Source organism: Chiloscyllium punctatum, chromosome 15 (genome assembly GCF_047496795.1).
Source record: "Chiloscyllium punctatum isolate Juve2018m chromosome 15, sChiPun1.3, whole genome shotgun sequence".
NCBI classification, from domain to species: Eukaryota; Metazoa; Chordata; class Chondrichthyes; order Orectolobiformes; family Hemiscylliidae; genus Chiloscyllium; species Chiloscyllium punctatum.
Genome location: NC_092753.1, coordinates 35,977,993 through 35,994,371, shown reverse-complemented (window position 1 = coordinate 35,994,371; position 16,379 = coordinate 35,977,993). Strand labels below are relative to the sequence as shown.

The 16,379-nt window shown below is 40.0% G+C and overlaps 1 protein-coding gene across 1 annotated transcript in view; it reads right to left on the bottom strand.

The window, feature by feature from the left end:
- LOC140486199 (cilia and flagella-associated protein 47-like) overlaps window positions 1–16,379 on the bottom strand; it is a 482,883-nt gene that overhangs the window by 206,815 nt on the left and 259,689 nt on the right. The window contains exon 47 of the mRNA XM_072584990.1: window positions 8,692–8,891. Coding sequence (XP_072441091.1) covers window positions 8,692–8,891 — 200 coding nt within the window. The remainder of the gene's footprint in view (window positions 1–8,691; window positions 8,892–16,379) is intronic.

Here is a 16,379-nt window from a genome sequence, read left to right as displayed (position 1 = left end):
GGTCCCATGCTGTCTGGGTCAGGAGTGGAGCCACTGTGCTCAGGTCAAGGGCTGAGGAATAGATCAGGAGCAGTTTTCGATTTCTGTTCCAGGCCCTGATCCTATGTTCACATGATGATACAAACTGGACTTGGCTTCAAAAGAAACCTTGCAACAATGGAATAGGAACAGCATCTCATCTGAGAAATCTGAGCCCAATATTATTGGACTCAATATTTTGCCACATCCTGTTATTTCATTCATTTAGTTCTTTCCTAGGATCTGGACCACATTGGTTAGTGTTTATTGCTCATCCCTAATTACCCTTGAGGGGGTTGTGGTGAGCTGCTTTCTCAACTGTTAGAAACCAAGTGGTGCAGGGACACCTATCATGCTGTTAGGAAGGAAAGTCCAGAACTTTGACTCAGCATTGATGAAGAAACAGCAATTTGCTTCCATGTCATGATGCTGTGTGACTTAAGGGGCAATTTGCAGCTGTGGTGTTTGCTTGTATGTCTTACAGTCATAGAGACGTACAGCACGGAAACAGACCCTTCGGTCCAACTCGTCCATGCCGACCGGATATCCTAACCCAATCTAGTCCCACCTGCCAGCACTCAGCCCATATCCCTCCAAACCCTTTCTATTCATACATCCATTCAGATGCCTTTTAAATGTTGTAATCGTACTAGCACCACCACTTCCTCTGGCCGCTCATTCCATACACGTACCTCTGTGTGAAAAAGTTGCCCTTTAGGTCTCTTTTATATCTTTTCCCCACACCCTAAACCTACGCCCACTAGTTCTGGACTCCCCACCCCATGGAAAAGACTTTGTCGATTCATCCTATCCATGCCCCTCATGATTTTATAAACCTCTAAAAGCTCATCCCTCAGCCTCAGACACTCCAGGGAAAACAGCCCAATCCTATTCAATCTCTCCCTATAGCTCAAATCCTCCAACCCTTGCAATATCCTTGTAAATCTTTTCTGAACCCTTTCAAGTTTCACAACGTCCTTCTGATAGGAGGGAGACCAGAATTGCATGCAATATTCCAAAAGTGGCCGAACCAATGTCCTGTACAACTGCAACCTGATCTCCCAACTCCTGTACTCAATACTCTGGCCAGTAAATGAAAGCATACCAAACGCCTTCTTCACTATCCTATCTACCTGCGACTCTACTTTCAAGGAGCTATGAAACCGCACTCCAAGATCTCTTTGTTGAACAACACTGCCCAAGACATTACCATTAAGTATATAAGTCCTGCAAAGATTTGGTTTCCCAAAATGCAGCACCTTGCATTTATCTAAATTAAACTCCCCTGTCTCTCCTCAGCCCACTAGCCTATCTGATCAAGATCCTGTTGTAATCTGAGGTACCCTTCTTTGCTGTCCACTATACCTCCAATTTTGATGTCATTTGCAAATGTACTAACTATGCCTTATATGCTCACATCCAAATCATTTATATCCTACGAAAAGTAGTGGTCCCAGCACTGTATGTGCTTTCTTGGAAGGTACTGTCAAAGGAGCATTGATGAGTTATTTCACTACATCTTGTAAATAGGTGCTTGCTACTGCCACTATGTGTCAGTGGTGAAAGAAATAAATGTTGCTAGTGATAGATAGGATGCCAATTGATAGGGTTGCTTTGTCCTGGGTGCTTTCGAGTTTCCTGAATGTTGTTGAAGCTACAACCAGGCAAGTGGAAAGTATTCTATCACACTCCTGACCATGTCAATTAGGGAGTTCGGAAGTGAGTTATTCACTGCAGAATGCACAGATTCCATGATCTACACTCATAGTCACTGTACTTATATGGCTGGTCTTGTTCAGTTTCTCTTCAATGGTGACTCACAAAATATTGATGGGGACCATTCAGAAAAGTGGTCGAACCAATGTCCTGCAACTGCAACATTAGTCAAGAAGAAATATTTGGATTCACTCACGTGAGAGACTGGCACTTGCACATTGTGAATGTTGCTTGCCACTTATCAGTCAATATTTCAGGAATAAAAGGATGACTAGGGTAGGTATCGGTCCAGTCAAGGATAGTAGTGGGAAGTTGTGCGTGGAGGCGGAGGAGATTGGTGAGACACTAAGTCAATACTTTTCGTCAGTATTCACTCAGGGACAGGACATTGTTGCCGATGTGAATACTGAGTCACAATTAATTAGAATGGACGGCTTTGAGGTATGTAGGGAAGCGGTGTTGGAAATTCTGGAAAGGATGAAAATAGATAAGTCCCCTGGGCCTGATGGCATTTATCCTAGGATCCTCTGGGAAGCTAGGGAGGAGATAGCGGAGCCATTGGCCTTGATTTTTATGTCGTCGTTGTCTACGGGAATAGTGCCAGAAGACTGGAGGATAGCAAATGTGGTCCCCTTGTTCAAGAAGGGGAGCAGGGATAGCCCGAGTAACTATAGGCCAGTGAGTCTCACTTCTGTTGTGGGCAAGGTCTTAGAGAGAATTGTAAGGGATAGGATTTATGAACATCTGGATAGGAATAATGTGATCAAGGATAGTCAGCATGGTTTTGTGAAGGGCAGGTCATGCCTCACAAACCTTATTGAATTCTTTGAGAAGGTGACCAAGGAAGTGGACGAGGGTAAAGCAGTAGATGGATTTTAGCAAGGCGTTCGATAAGGTACCCCATGGTAGGCTAATGCAAAAACTACGGAGGTATGGCATTGAGGGTGCATTAGAGGTTTGGATTAGGAATTGGCTGGCTGGAAGGAGACAGAGGGTAGTAGTTGATGGTATAGGTTCATCTTGGAGCGCAGTTACTAGCGGTGTTCCACAAGGATCTGTTTTGGGACCATTGCTGTTTGTCATTTTTATAAATGACCTTGAGGAGGGGCTTGAAGGCTGGGTGAGCAAGTTTGTGAATGACACGAAAGTCGGTGGTGTTGTGGACAGCGAAGAAGGATGTGGCAGGTTACAGCGCGATATAGATAAGCTGCAGAGCTGGGCAGTAAGGTGGCAAATGGAATTCAATGTAGCTAAGTGTGAAGTCATTCACTTTGGCAGGAGTAACAAGAAGATGGATTACTGGGCTAATGGTAGACTACTTGGTAGTGTGGATGAGCAGAGGGATCTTGGTGTCCATGTACACAGATCTTTGAAAGTTGCCACCCAGGTAAATAGCGCTGTGAAGAAGGCATATGGTGTACTGGGCTTTATTGTTAGAGGAATTGAGTTCCGGAGCCCTGAGGTCATGTTGCAGTTGTATAAGACTCTGGTGCGGCCTCATCTGGAATATTGTGTGCAGTTTTGGTCGCCATACTATAGGAAGGATGTGGAGGCATTGGAACGAGTGCAGAGGAGGTTTACCAGGATGTTGCCTGGCATGGTAGGAAGATCGTATGAGGAAAGGCTGAGGCACTTGGGACTTTTCTCATTGGAGAAAAGAAGGTTTAGGGGAGATTTGATAGAGGTGTACAAGATGATTAGGGGTTTAGATAGGGTTGACAGTGAGAACTTTTTTCCGCTAATGAAGTCAGCTGTTACTAGGGGACACAGCTTTAAATTAAGGGGTGGTAGGTATAGGACAGATGTTAGGGGTAGATTTTCTACTCAGTGGGTTGTGAGTTCATGGAATGCCCTGCCAGTAGCAGTGGTTGACTCTCCCTCTTTATGGTTATTTAAGCGGGCATTAGACAAGCATATGGAGGTTATTGGGCTAGTGTAGGTTAGGTAGGCTTAGGTCGGCGCAACATCGAGGGCCGAAGGGCCTGTACTGCGCTGTAATTTTCTATGTTCTATGTTCTATGTTCAATATAGAACACAGAAAGTGCTGTAAATGCTCAGCAGGTCAGGTAGCAATCATGGAGAGGAAAACAAGCTATCATTTTAGAACAATGACCTTACTTCAGACAGCTCACTTATCTGAAGCATTAATTCTGCTTCTAACTCAACAGGTGATGTCTGATTTTGTCTTTCCAGTATTTTTTGTTTTTATTTCAGATTTCTACCATCTGAAGTATTTTGCTCCTGAGATTTCATATTGCATGAAACTTTTCAATACCTTTTCGTAGCTACAGTATTCAACATTGTAGGGTGTGACATTTCAATTGTGTAGTCACTTCCTGGAAGAAATCACGGAGACTGGTCAGGCAGCAGCAATGTTGCCTGTACCTAGCCAGGCTGTTGTCACACAAGTAATCTTTAAGTTTGTTCCTGACAACTAATTTAATGACTTTATATGGAACAGAGGTCAAACTAATTGGTTATCACATTAAATATATTTGCCAAAAAAGATAAATTTGTAGGGCTATGGAGGAAGAACAGGTGACTGGGACTAATTGGATAGCTCACTTAAAGAGTTATTATACACAATAGGGTGAATATCCCCTTCTATATGATTTTGTGCATGTTTAGAAATACCATCTCAGCTGCATTAAATTTCTGAAATTTTTCTTTCATACTCTTTTATGGAATTTTCATTCCCTCATGATCACTTTGAAGTATCATTCAGAATGTGTGTGTATATACAGTATTCAGTTTTGAACATTTTTACACATTTTAATTTTCTTACATACTCCATTGCTATTCTACTATTGAGAATTTCTTCTTGTGGATGTAGGTTTACTCACTGAGCTGGAAGGTCTATTTCCAGATGTTTCGTCACCCTACTAGGTAACATCTTCAGTGGGCCTCAGGCAAAGCACTGTACATGATTCCTGCTTTCTATTTATATGTTTGGATTTTTTTGGGTTGATGTTGTCATTTCCTGTAGTAATGTCATTTCCTATTTTTTTCTCAGGGGGTGGTCGATGGGTCTAACTCGATGTGTTTGTTGATAGAGTCCTTCGGTTGGGACAACACATCCATCTTAGGACAAGCCAAACAGAGACACGCACGAGAATTCCAAGAAGCATGGTATTCCAACAGAAACTCTATCAACAAACACATCTAGTTAGACCACATCTACCACCCCCTGAGAAAAAAAAAACAGGAAATAACATCACCATAGGAAATGCCAACACCAACCTAAAGAAACCCAAACATATAAATAGAAAGCAGCAATTATGTACAGTGCTTTGCCTGAGACCCACTGAAGATGTTACCTAGCATGGTAACGAAATATCTGGAAATGAACCTTCCAGCTCAGCGAGCAAACCTACATCCAGAACCTCAACCTGAGCTACAAATCTTCTCAAAACTCATTAAATTTCTTCTTGTTATATTTTACCTTTGCAGATGTCATTTTTCTGAATTTCTCAATATCTCCTCTTATTGCCTTTGAAACTCACTTTGTGATTTTCTATATTCATCCAATGAGTCCTCTTTCCTTTCCTGCAGAATGACTTACAATTTTTCTTCTCCTTTTTAATTCTTAATTTGCTTCTTAATCCATTTCAGATCATATTTTTAGAGTTTGCTGGTCTAAGGTAGGTACTACTACTGCATGTTGAACATAACATTTTTTTTTTAAAATTCCATTTGTCTTCTATTACTTTGTTGGCAGACATTCTTATCAAAACAATTTGATTCCAGTTAGAGCTGTATAAAGAGCAGCAGTGCAGAACTACATTGCTTCTATGAGAGTGGGCAAGAGCACCACTGCAGTCTCAAAAAGCATCTGCAGTTCTCACTTTCTCCTAGTCTTAAAAGGGGTGTCTGCACTACCTTGATATGTCTGCAGCATCCCTCCAGTAGCCTCTATAAAAATCTGGGTTGCCTTATACTCTTTTCTTGGAGATGGCCACACCTGCTTTGGAATGGATCAGCTTGATTACTTGCCACTCAAAGGAGACATGCAAAGGGCAATAAATCATAATTGATCACTGAAGCCTTCACTTCAGTTTAGCACCTTCCAAATTTGCTACCACAGCCTACTAACAATTTCCAAACAAAAAACTGCACTTCAATCAACACTCATTCTCAAACATGGCATCACATTGGATCCCAATACCAATAATAAACAACTGATTGAAAATTACTCATGCAAGGGTATTTTCTCCTGTGTGACCAACATAAACAAAGTGAAACTAGAGCGTAAGAGCTTATTATTTTAACACAATCAAATAAATGGAAGACAAATTCTTCTTAATTGACTCTGTACTTTACTTGAATGTCTAAATATGTTTTCCCTTAATCTAAACACACATTGAAGACCAACATCACAAGAGATGGTTATCTTCTCCTGTACACCAAAAAGGTTATTGTTTTGATCGGATTCTTCTTTCATTGAAGTGGGTCCCACAATAAAACTCGTGCCAAGACAGCTTGCTGAGGCATTTTGAGACTACAGCCACAGGTCAATCTGTGCCTTTTCTCACTATTCCATTGGACTTAAAATCTGTGTCCCACTCATTACATGGCTGGCTGGGCAATGAAATGCTGAACATTATAACAACCAGCAGCCTGGTTCACAGCCACCAGGGTCTGAACTGCAAGGTTGTATCCAATTTGTCCTTGAGTCGAACAATCTGTAAATTGTTTTTTAGTTTTTGTGCAGGCGAAGAATTGTTGCACGTAAGTGAAATGCTCCTCTCATATTTCAGTTGAATCCCCAAGAGTTCTAGGTCCCATAATCCCAAAATCATGAACAGCCTACTCCTGGTCTTTTAGTGGGAAACAGTGCTGTTCTCATCCATTCACCATTTATCTGATGTTCCTGCATTTATTATTATCATCATCATCCTCCCTGCCTTTATCATCCTTATGCTCAATGAAACATTGTTCTGTTTTTCCTCACCATCAACCCGATCTTCTTCTTCTTCAGCCCTTGCATGGCTTGAGGCTATTTGGGGTATTTATACATAAGGACAAGCATTTTAACTCTAAGGCATTGCCACACTGATTGGTGTAAAGGATTTTCTGCAGGTTGAATTCAGCTGGATTAATTCAAGTTTATAGAGAATACAAGGTCATAAGCCAGCTAGTTGAGCCTTGGAATAGTCAAGTGTAGAGGTAACAAGAGTTCAGAGTCAGGGAAATGCAATTTTACAAAGTTGGAAGCAGGAATTCTTGACAATACAGTGACTATGAGGTCAGAAGCTCAAGGACTTTTAGGACTATGAGAGTTTGAATAATGCCTCAGACAGAGACAATAAGTAACACTTTTCGACTCTGATCTCCAGCATCTGCAGTCTTCACTTTCTCACAGACAGTAAGAGACAGGTTATGTCTAGAGAATGAAGGTTGAGTCAGCAACTCAGATGACTGTACTGGCTTTCATCTTGCCAACATTTAAGTGGAGGTAACCTTTCCTAATTCAGTGCTGGATGTCAAACAAGTAACAGGGCAAATCGGAAGTAGTGGAAAGGATAAAAAAATTAGTGGTGACCCAGAGATGCAGGTGTTGAATGTACTTGTGGAATTTAACATCAAGGTGCAGGATGCTAACAAAAGATATTTAGGCTAAATCCTTGAGAGACTCCAGCAATAACAGTGAAAAGCTAAGAGAAATACCAGTGCAAGAAATTATCTCGCCATGATGGGAAAGGAAAGGTGGGAACAAGGTAAACATGGTTTCTCAAATGTTGCACACCAAACTTCAAACACCCTGAGCATAATGATCTAATTTGGTGTAAGTTCCTACTGGATATGAAAATAAGCAGCTCACATAAATCTGACCGTAAATTGGTCTGTAACGTGGATATAATGTTGTATTTCAGTTCTTTGGAAACAAGTTTTGTTTAGTAGTTATTAATCTTGTTTAATTGTTATTGATTCCTGTTAATGTTTCTCTTTCAGACACCTTACAACAGAATGCATAATTAACCAATTAACCAACTTTGGTAATCGCTCTTCCTGGTCTATGAATGCCATAAATAGGAATTCTTATTTGTCTGTTTCATGCAATGTTCTCCAGTATATTAGGCACAATCCACACATGTGCCAATGTTTTGATTGTTATGTGTACTTTCCTTCTTGCTTACAGCTTATTGATTGTCAGCAAAATCATACCTAACATGAAGAAAATGCTTGATTTCAGCACTATTGGAAACAACAGCAACACTGTATGTATGCGTTCTAAGTAATTATACTCTTTGACTGCATCTCTCTGCATTGTGTCAAATTTTTTCTGTTAAAAGTACTGCATTTAGCTAAGGTATTGCCTTTGAATAGTCAGTGGTATCTATTGTTTTAGAGAACTGTATATTAATAGAAAATCAGCTTTCAAAAGTCTCAGCATTTTCTTAGCCTGCTTACTACAGCAGGTTCTTCTATTCAGTGAATGGATTTCTTAACCTGTACAAAAGAGTTCTTAGACTTCAAAGATGATGAATGAATCTGATAGAAATATGCCAGAAAATATTTTGTGTAAGTACGGACTGGAACACTGGAATTACTTAGCAGACTCATACAAAAGAACTGCAAAAACTGAAAAGATTATTGTTGTGCCATGTCAGTTCAGGAAATACATACTTAAAATGTACAAGCCTAACAATTTAAAAATATAGTCCAGTAATTACAATATAATGACATTGTTGCATAAAAAATTTAATGGTAATTTCAATTTTTGTCTGGTTAAACACGAGAGTCTTCCAATATGGTTTGCTAATTTCCACTATGCTCAATTTAAACTATTGCTTGATTAGGTAATCATCAACGAAAATAGCAAACTGATGTGACAGAAATTGAAAGTTTGAATTTAATTGCTGTTGGAAACTGACATAAAATTTTCTAAAGAGAGGAAGTAAAACGTTTGAATGATGCTGAATTTTGTTAAATGAAGCTTACATTTACAATACTTACCAGTGGAATGTTTTTGATGACAGATTGGTGGGTGGAAGCTATGACTTCCAATTCAGTCTCCAAATTGTCCTCAGGATTTACCACACAGACAATGTTGTACAAACGAATGTCACATGGGGATCTGAGAAAAATCTGACAAGGGTATCGACCTGGTCCTTTTGCAAAAAATTTCATTGGCAGGATAGCTGAATCTTCCTTATCTAGATTTACCAAAAGAAGTGACATTATTAATTTTCCATTTTCTAAGGCTACTTAGAATTCAAAAAGTAGAACTGCAGTAATGTTCACAATTTATATTTTATCACAAATATTATCGTATTTCACACTTTCAAAGGTTTTCTTCCTGCATTCCATTAAATTCAGTTAATTTTGTTAAATTAACTGCTTGAGAAGAAATGGAAACATGAAATGAATAGCAAAAGATTGGTAGGTTTTAACAGATAGAAAAAGGGGAGCAGTTTGGTATTGAGACAGCTGATGGGACCAATGGTGGAGTGATTAAAATTGCAGATTTGCAAGATGCCAGAGCTGGAAGAGCTCAGGGATTTAAGACGGTTGTAGGAGGATGAGGTGGTGATGGCAATATGGAGGGGCAAGACCCCTAAGGCCATCTCTTGCTCTTTTGAAGCAGAAAGTTCCAAAGTCACACAACCCTCTCAGAGAAAAGGGTTCTCTTTATCTGCCTTAAAGCTGCAACCCCTAATTTTAAAACAGAGGCCCTAGTTATTGACTCATCTATAAGAGGTATTATCCTTTCTACCTTGTCAAGAACAGCATCTTTCACAGTTCAATCAAGTCAGGCCTCGCTCTTTTAAACTACAGTGGAAACAAGCCCAGCCTGTTCAATCTCATAAGATAACACAATCATGCCAAGCATCAATCTAGAAAACCTCCTCTGAACCTCTTTCCATGCATTTATATTTTTCCTTAAATAAGGAGAACAAAACTGCACATGGTGTGATCTCACCAATCCGCTGTACAATTGAAACATAACAGTCTTCCTTTTTATGTTTAATTCCTCTTGCAATAAAAGGTAGCATTCCATTATCCTCCTTAATCACTTGCCGTACCTGCATACTAACATTTGTGACTCGTGCACTAGAATATTGGGAGATTGGATTTCTGCAGTCATTTTCCAACTGAGTAATACTTTGGTTTTTCATTCTTTCTGCCAAAGTGAACAACTTCTTATTTTCCCACATTGTAATCTATTTACCTTCTCACTCAACCTCTCTGTATCCTTCTGCAAACTCCTCGTGTCTTCTTCAAAATAAACTTTCCTAATCATCATTGTGTCATCTGCAAACGTAGCTCTCATGATTTCACTTCTTGATCTAAGTCATTATCTAAATTGTAACATTGATATAAATTGTAAACCTTCAATTCAAGTTGCCAATGCCAATCTGAATTTTACCAGTTTATATATAGATTAACATTACCCATGATTATTGACACAGCTTTATCACAAGTACTCAGTACTTATTTTTGTATACTTCATCCTACATTGTGGTTCTTGTTTGGGGATCACCCATACCAGTGACTTCTTTCTCTTGCGATCCTTCATCTCTATCCCAACTTAATCTCCAATACTCAAAAATAATTTCTGAGTATTGATTACTAGTTCTACTCCTCCCCACCTTTACTGAGCTTGCTATTCTTCCTGAGTATCACATACTTCCATGTTCAGGACCCAGTCTCTGTCATCATGTAGCCACGTCTCCATAATAGCTATCAGATCATATTTACTTTGTTCAATGTGCGCTATTAATTCATTTACTTTGTTATGAACACAGCATGCATTCTGATACAGATCCTTTAGTTTTCTTGTTCCTTTGCACTTGTATCCTTGCGAGACACTGTCATCCCAGCCTTCTCCTATTTAAGACCCCTGAAGTCCAGCATCAGACTGCTCTCAGGGTCAAGAATCAGACCTACCTGCAGCCTGCTCTCTCAATGGGCAAATGGCATCTTATACCCCCTTCCTTCCCACTATTTTAAAGACTTTAAAGATAAACAGGAATCCCACTCCTGCACACCCACCCATGCTATTTGAGTTCCAAACAAGCTCAATTGACCCTGAATTATTTATTTCCATATGGTGAAATATTCCATATGCTATTGATTTGATGCCTGCCACCCTCTGAAGGTGAACTGAGATGGGTGAAGTTGGGTGCTGTTACCAGAAACAGATAGGTAGGCTTGGCTATGTGTTATCCAAAGTTCATCTTCAATCAAATATGGCACCAAGGTTGCAAACAAATTGGTTTAGGCTCAGTGAAAGGATGGATTCAGCAGCCCGAATGGAGTTTGTAGCCAAGATCCAAAACTAGTGTCCTCCTAATATGTAAAAGGAGATAAAAAGGCCAAACCTGCTTGGAATGATTCACACATGGTGTTCTGAGAAAGATGAATACAAATTTGTGATGCAACAATCTGATCAAGGACTTTGGTAAGCAAAGTGAGGGTGGAGTTGAGTGGTCATTTGAGGTGGTGTTTATTTGGAGTAGAGTGTTGATGTAAGATAGAGAAAGGGAGAATGGCTAACTCGGGATCCATGAAAGGAAGTTGGATGACCAGCAGTTTAGACGAGTAGGGTCATGGAGTAGGCAATGAGTCGCATGGTCAAGATGAGCCAAGAAATGGCAGGATCAAGAAAGAGAGATAACTAGAGAAATATGCAGTTTCAGGGTGAAAGCTGTGAGGAACTTTAAAGGAGGTTTGGCCTGGTTGCTAAAGAAAGTAAGGAAGGCAGGAGAGACAACTGTGTCACAATTTCAGTGACAAAGAAGTCCAGTTACTGTTGGAGGTGATGACGAAGAAGACTTGCAGAGTGGGATTTAAGAAGACAGGTATGTTATACAGAAAAGCAGCATTTTGGAGGCAGAAGTTCTGTGGTAAAGTGGGTGGGGAGGGATCTTAGTTTTTTGCATTCCAGAATGATTAAGAAATAGGGAGTAATTCTGGGACTAGGCAAACTAAAACATTAATAAGTTCTCTAAAACCAATATCTCAATTTCAGATTGAAGAGAAGTACAAAGCAAAAGGTCCTTAGATTCAGAAAACTTGAAATTAGAATTAATATGTGAATAAAATTGATGGGATCTCAGACTGCAAACAAGAATGTATTAAGAATGAAGGCATGACATCAGAAAAATGTAACAGTGTGCATTATAATAATTACTATGTATGGAATAGTGGGTTCATTTCTTCTTCAAGACTACTTATTTTTCCGACATTCATTGCTCTCAAATATGTGCTAATTATTTTACACCTGAAGTAATCCATTCATTGGATTAAAAAAATCATCTTAAAATCAATCAGGATTATCTCTGTTTCCAATTTTGTGCACATTGTAATTAACAGATCATGACAAAATTATTATTTATGCAAACTTAGATGTCTATTAATAGGCAATTACAACCAAAACTTTACTTTTTGCATTTATATTATTTGGTTTCAAAAGGCTTTCCTTTCAGACAGCATAAGATTTATTACGTTATTCTTCCAAATGCAATTTTATTTTCCTCGAGTATTGCTTTTATCTTCCAACTCTTAACATTACCTCAGTTCGTCTGTGACTGAAATTCTAATTCATGCCTTTGTCACCTCCATGCCTCTCCCACCATTCCTGGTACTATTGTATCACTTTTTGAGATATCTGATGGAGCACAGTTATCTCTGCCCTACATTCTTTGGTAATCATATTTGGACTTCCGTCTTGACTTTGCTTTTCTGTTTCTCCTGAGTGTTCCTTCGGGTGTATGAATCATATTTGAACATGGCCATTCCATTCTTCAGAAAACTGTTTCTCTAGTTGACTTAGGATGAAGAGGAGAACTTGTCACCTGGTTGATAGCTGCCTCTATGGCAAACTTCTTGAAGTTCTTGTTCACAACTTGAGGTCTGGTATCCATAACTATTTCCATTGTGAAACTATGTTTATGAAAAATCCAGGTCAGTACTCTAATAAATGATTCCACTGTAATTAAATTAATTCTTAAAAGTATGATTCATCTAGAGTAGTAGTCTACCAGCGCCAAATGGGTCTTCCCTCAGATGTTACATAAATTGATCTTCTAAGGCTCTCCTGAAAGTTCGGAAGATATTGAAGATTTTGTTGCCATGTGATTCTTGTTGGCATTTGTGAGTATCAATGATATAAAACTCTCTACTTCCTTTGAAGTGCCTACCCACCATATAGAATACATGAGTTTGTACTCAGCATTTTGTAATTCCTATGTGTCCACCATAAGATGTTTTTGGATTTTCTTATCTCATCAATTTCGACAGACCCACCTATGATCATACACCAGTAGGTCATCAGCAACTTTAAATGTTGCTTGTCTTGCTGCAATTATACAGTGATTGGTGAGGCCACATCTAGAATATTGTGTGCAGTTTTGGTCTCCTTAACTGAGGAAGAGTGTTCTTACTGTAGAGATAGTGCAGTGAAGATTTATCAAATTAATTTCTGTGAAGGTCAGGACTGATGTACGAGATTGAGTCGATTGTAGAAACCTGTAAAAGTCCAACAGGATGAGGATGCTCCTATTGGTGGAAAAGTCCAGAACCAGCTGTCACAGTTTAAGGATAAGGGTTGAACCTTTTAGGACTGAAACAGATGCATCCACAGCTACTACAATCCATAAACCTGGGTGATAGAAAGCTAATATGTCTGAAGAGAGTAGATTTAAAGCAGTAATCCATTCCTGACTCCTATCATCATTGTAGTGTCTCTTTGTAATCTCTTTCATTGGTTAAGTGAGACTGGCTAGGTTAGGAATAAGATTAGAGTGGTGCTTGAAAAGCACAGCTGTTCAGGCAGCATCCGAGGAGCAGTAAAATCGACGTGTCAGGCAAAAGCCCTTCATCTTTACCTAGGTTAGGAATAAACTTGCCCACTTGGCTTACTATTCTAAAGAGCTGGACATAATTTACTTGCGTCAGTTAGGGAATTTACTCATCTTTATGTGAGCTTATTCCTGTATTATGTGTCTGAAAAATGTGATTCTTGTTTTTCAGGACTGACAGTTCTCATTTTGTTTTGCAAAGATTTTTAGACTTATCTGACTCTGTAGTCAAACTCTATTTTGGTCTGCTTAGTACCAGGGTAATCTCCCTGTGACATATAATACTTTACTTGCTTTCAAGGATCAATGACATTGCATATTGAAAGATTTCCGGTGCTGGTGAAATTCCAAAAGGTAGATGATTGGAACTGAATTGTCTAAATTATATGATTACAATTGTTAATGACCTCAACACACAGTCAGTGTATCTGTCAAAATCTACTATAAAGCCTAATTTGGTATAAAAAAAATCTGCTTCTGTGTAAATTGGCTAAACTGTCATCAGTTGGTGAAATTGGATGAATTTCTCTTTCACCTTGTTCACCTGAATTCCATCCATGAGCAAATGTTAGTTCTGCACTAGGTTTGGAAGCTGTTACCAGTCTTCAGCAGCAATGCATTGCTTCTGTCACTGATAATATCACCCTAATGTTTAACATGTGGACTAACTGTGCCTTCACCTTTTCTAATAGCAGCTGAGGTACTTTTCTAGGATATTGTCTAAGCATCTTCCTGCCAAGTAACAGTCATTCCTGTTTGCGAATTTCTAACCTGTTAAATGATTTAGGAAATCCTTGGAGGGATTAAATTACATTTTCCTCTGATTTGCCTGTGGTTCAATACATCTAAAAGACCTGGCTGGATAGAAGTATTTCTGATTAGTAATTATTTTTTCTTGTTCCTCAATACATCAAGAGTCTAGCTGATCTCTCACCCCTTTTGATTCAGTGTGGTGGTAAACTGGTCATGCATCTGAAGATCTCTGTTCCCTGGACCTTGCAATTTTAATGCTCGCAGGTAGAACGTCCACTGATTTTAACCATGGCAAGCTGTCAGCAAGTAGTGAAATAGCCACCCCTGTGTCTAGTTTAAATTCTGTACAGACCTTTCACTCTAACTCATCCATGCTGATCAGATATCCTAAATCCATTTGCCAGCACTTGGCCCATATCCCTCTAAACCCTTCCTATTTATATATCCATCCAGATGCATTTTAAATGTTGTAATTGTACCAGCCTCCACCACTTCTTCTGACAATTCATTCCTTACATGCACCACCCTTTGCGTGAAAAAATTGCCCCTAAAGTCCCTTTTAAATCTTTCTCCTTTCACCATAAACCTCTGCCCTCTAGTTCTGGACTCCTCCACCCCAGGGAAAAGAGCTTGTTTATTTACCCTATCCATGCCCCTCATGGTTTTATAAACCTGTATAAGGTCACCCCTCAGCCTCCGACACTCCAGGGGAAAACAGCCCCAGCGGCACGGTGGCACAGTGGTTAGCACTGCTGCCTCACAGCGCCGGAGACCCGGGTTCAATTCCCGCCTCAGGCGACTGACTGTGTGGAGTTTGCACGTTCTCCCTGTGTCTGCGTGGGTCCCCTCCGGGTGCTCCGGTTTCCTCCCACAGTCCAAAAAATGTGCAGGCCAGGTGAATTGGCAATGCTAAATTGCCCGTAGTGTTAGGTAAGGGGTAGATGTAGATGTAGGGGTATGGGTGGGTTACGCTTCGGCGGGGCGGTGTGGACTTGTTGGGCCGAAGGGCCTGTTTCCACACTGTAAGTAATCTAATCTAATCTAATCTATTCAGCCTCTCGCTATAGCTCAAACCCTCAACATCCTTGTAAATACTTTCTGAACCCTTTCAAGTTTCACAACATCATTTCAGACCAGAATTGCATCATTCCAACAGTGGCCTAACCAATGTCCTGTACAGCTATAACACAACCTTCCAACTCCTATACTTAATGCTCTCACCAATAAAGGAAAGCATACCAAATGCCTTCTTCACTATCCTATCTCTCTGCGACTCCACTTTCACAGAACTATGAACCTGCATGCCAAGGTCTCTTTATTAAGCAACAGGACCTTACTATTAAGTATGGGTCCTCCTCTGATTTGCTTTTTCAAAATGCAACACTGTCACATTTGGCGAAATTAAACTCATCTGTCACTGCTCTGCCCATTGATCCATCTGATCAAGATCCCGTTATACCCTGAGGTAACCTTCTTCTCTGTGCACTACACCTCCAATTTTGGTGTCGTCTGCAAACTTACTAACTATACCTCCTATGTTCACATCAAAATTATCTATATAACTGACAAAAAGCAGTAGACCCAGCACTGATCCTTGTGGCACACCACTGGTCATAGGCCAGTAAAAACAATGACTGCAGATGCTGGAAACCAGATTCTGGATTAGTGGTGCTGGAAGAGCACAGCAGTTCAGGCAGCATCCAAGTAGCTTCGAAATCGACGTTTCGGGCAAAAGCCCTTCACTTTTGCCCGAAACGTCGATTTCGAAGCTACTTGGATGCTGCCTGAACTGCTGTGCTCTTCCAGCACTACTAATCCAGAAACTGGTCATAGGCCTCCAAGCTGAAATGCAACACCCCACCATCACCCTCTGTCTTCTACCTTCGAGCCAGTTCTGTATTCAATGGCTAGTTCTCCCCGTATTCCATGTGATCTAACCTTTCGAACCAGTCTGCTAATCTCCAAAGTTTTCTAGTCTTCTACACTGACAGCATTAAGATCCCCCTGCTGGTCACTCATTCTGCTTATGATATTGCCTTGAACTGCATCATGAATAACCTTATCTGGGTAATGACATTGATTCCC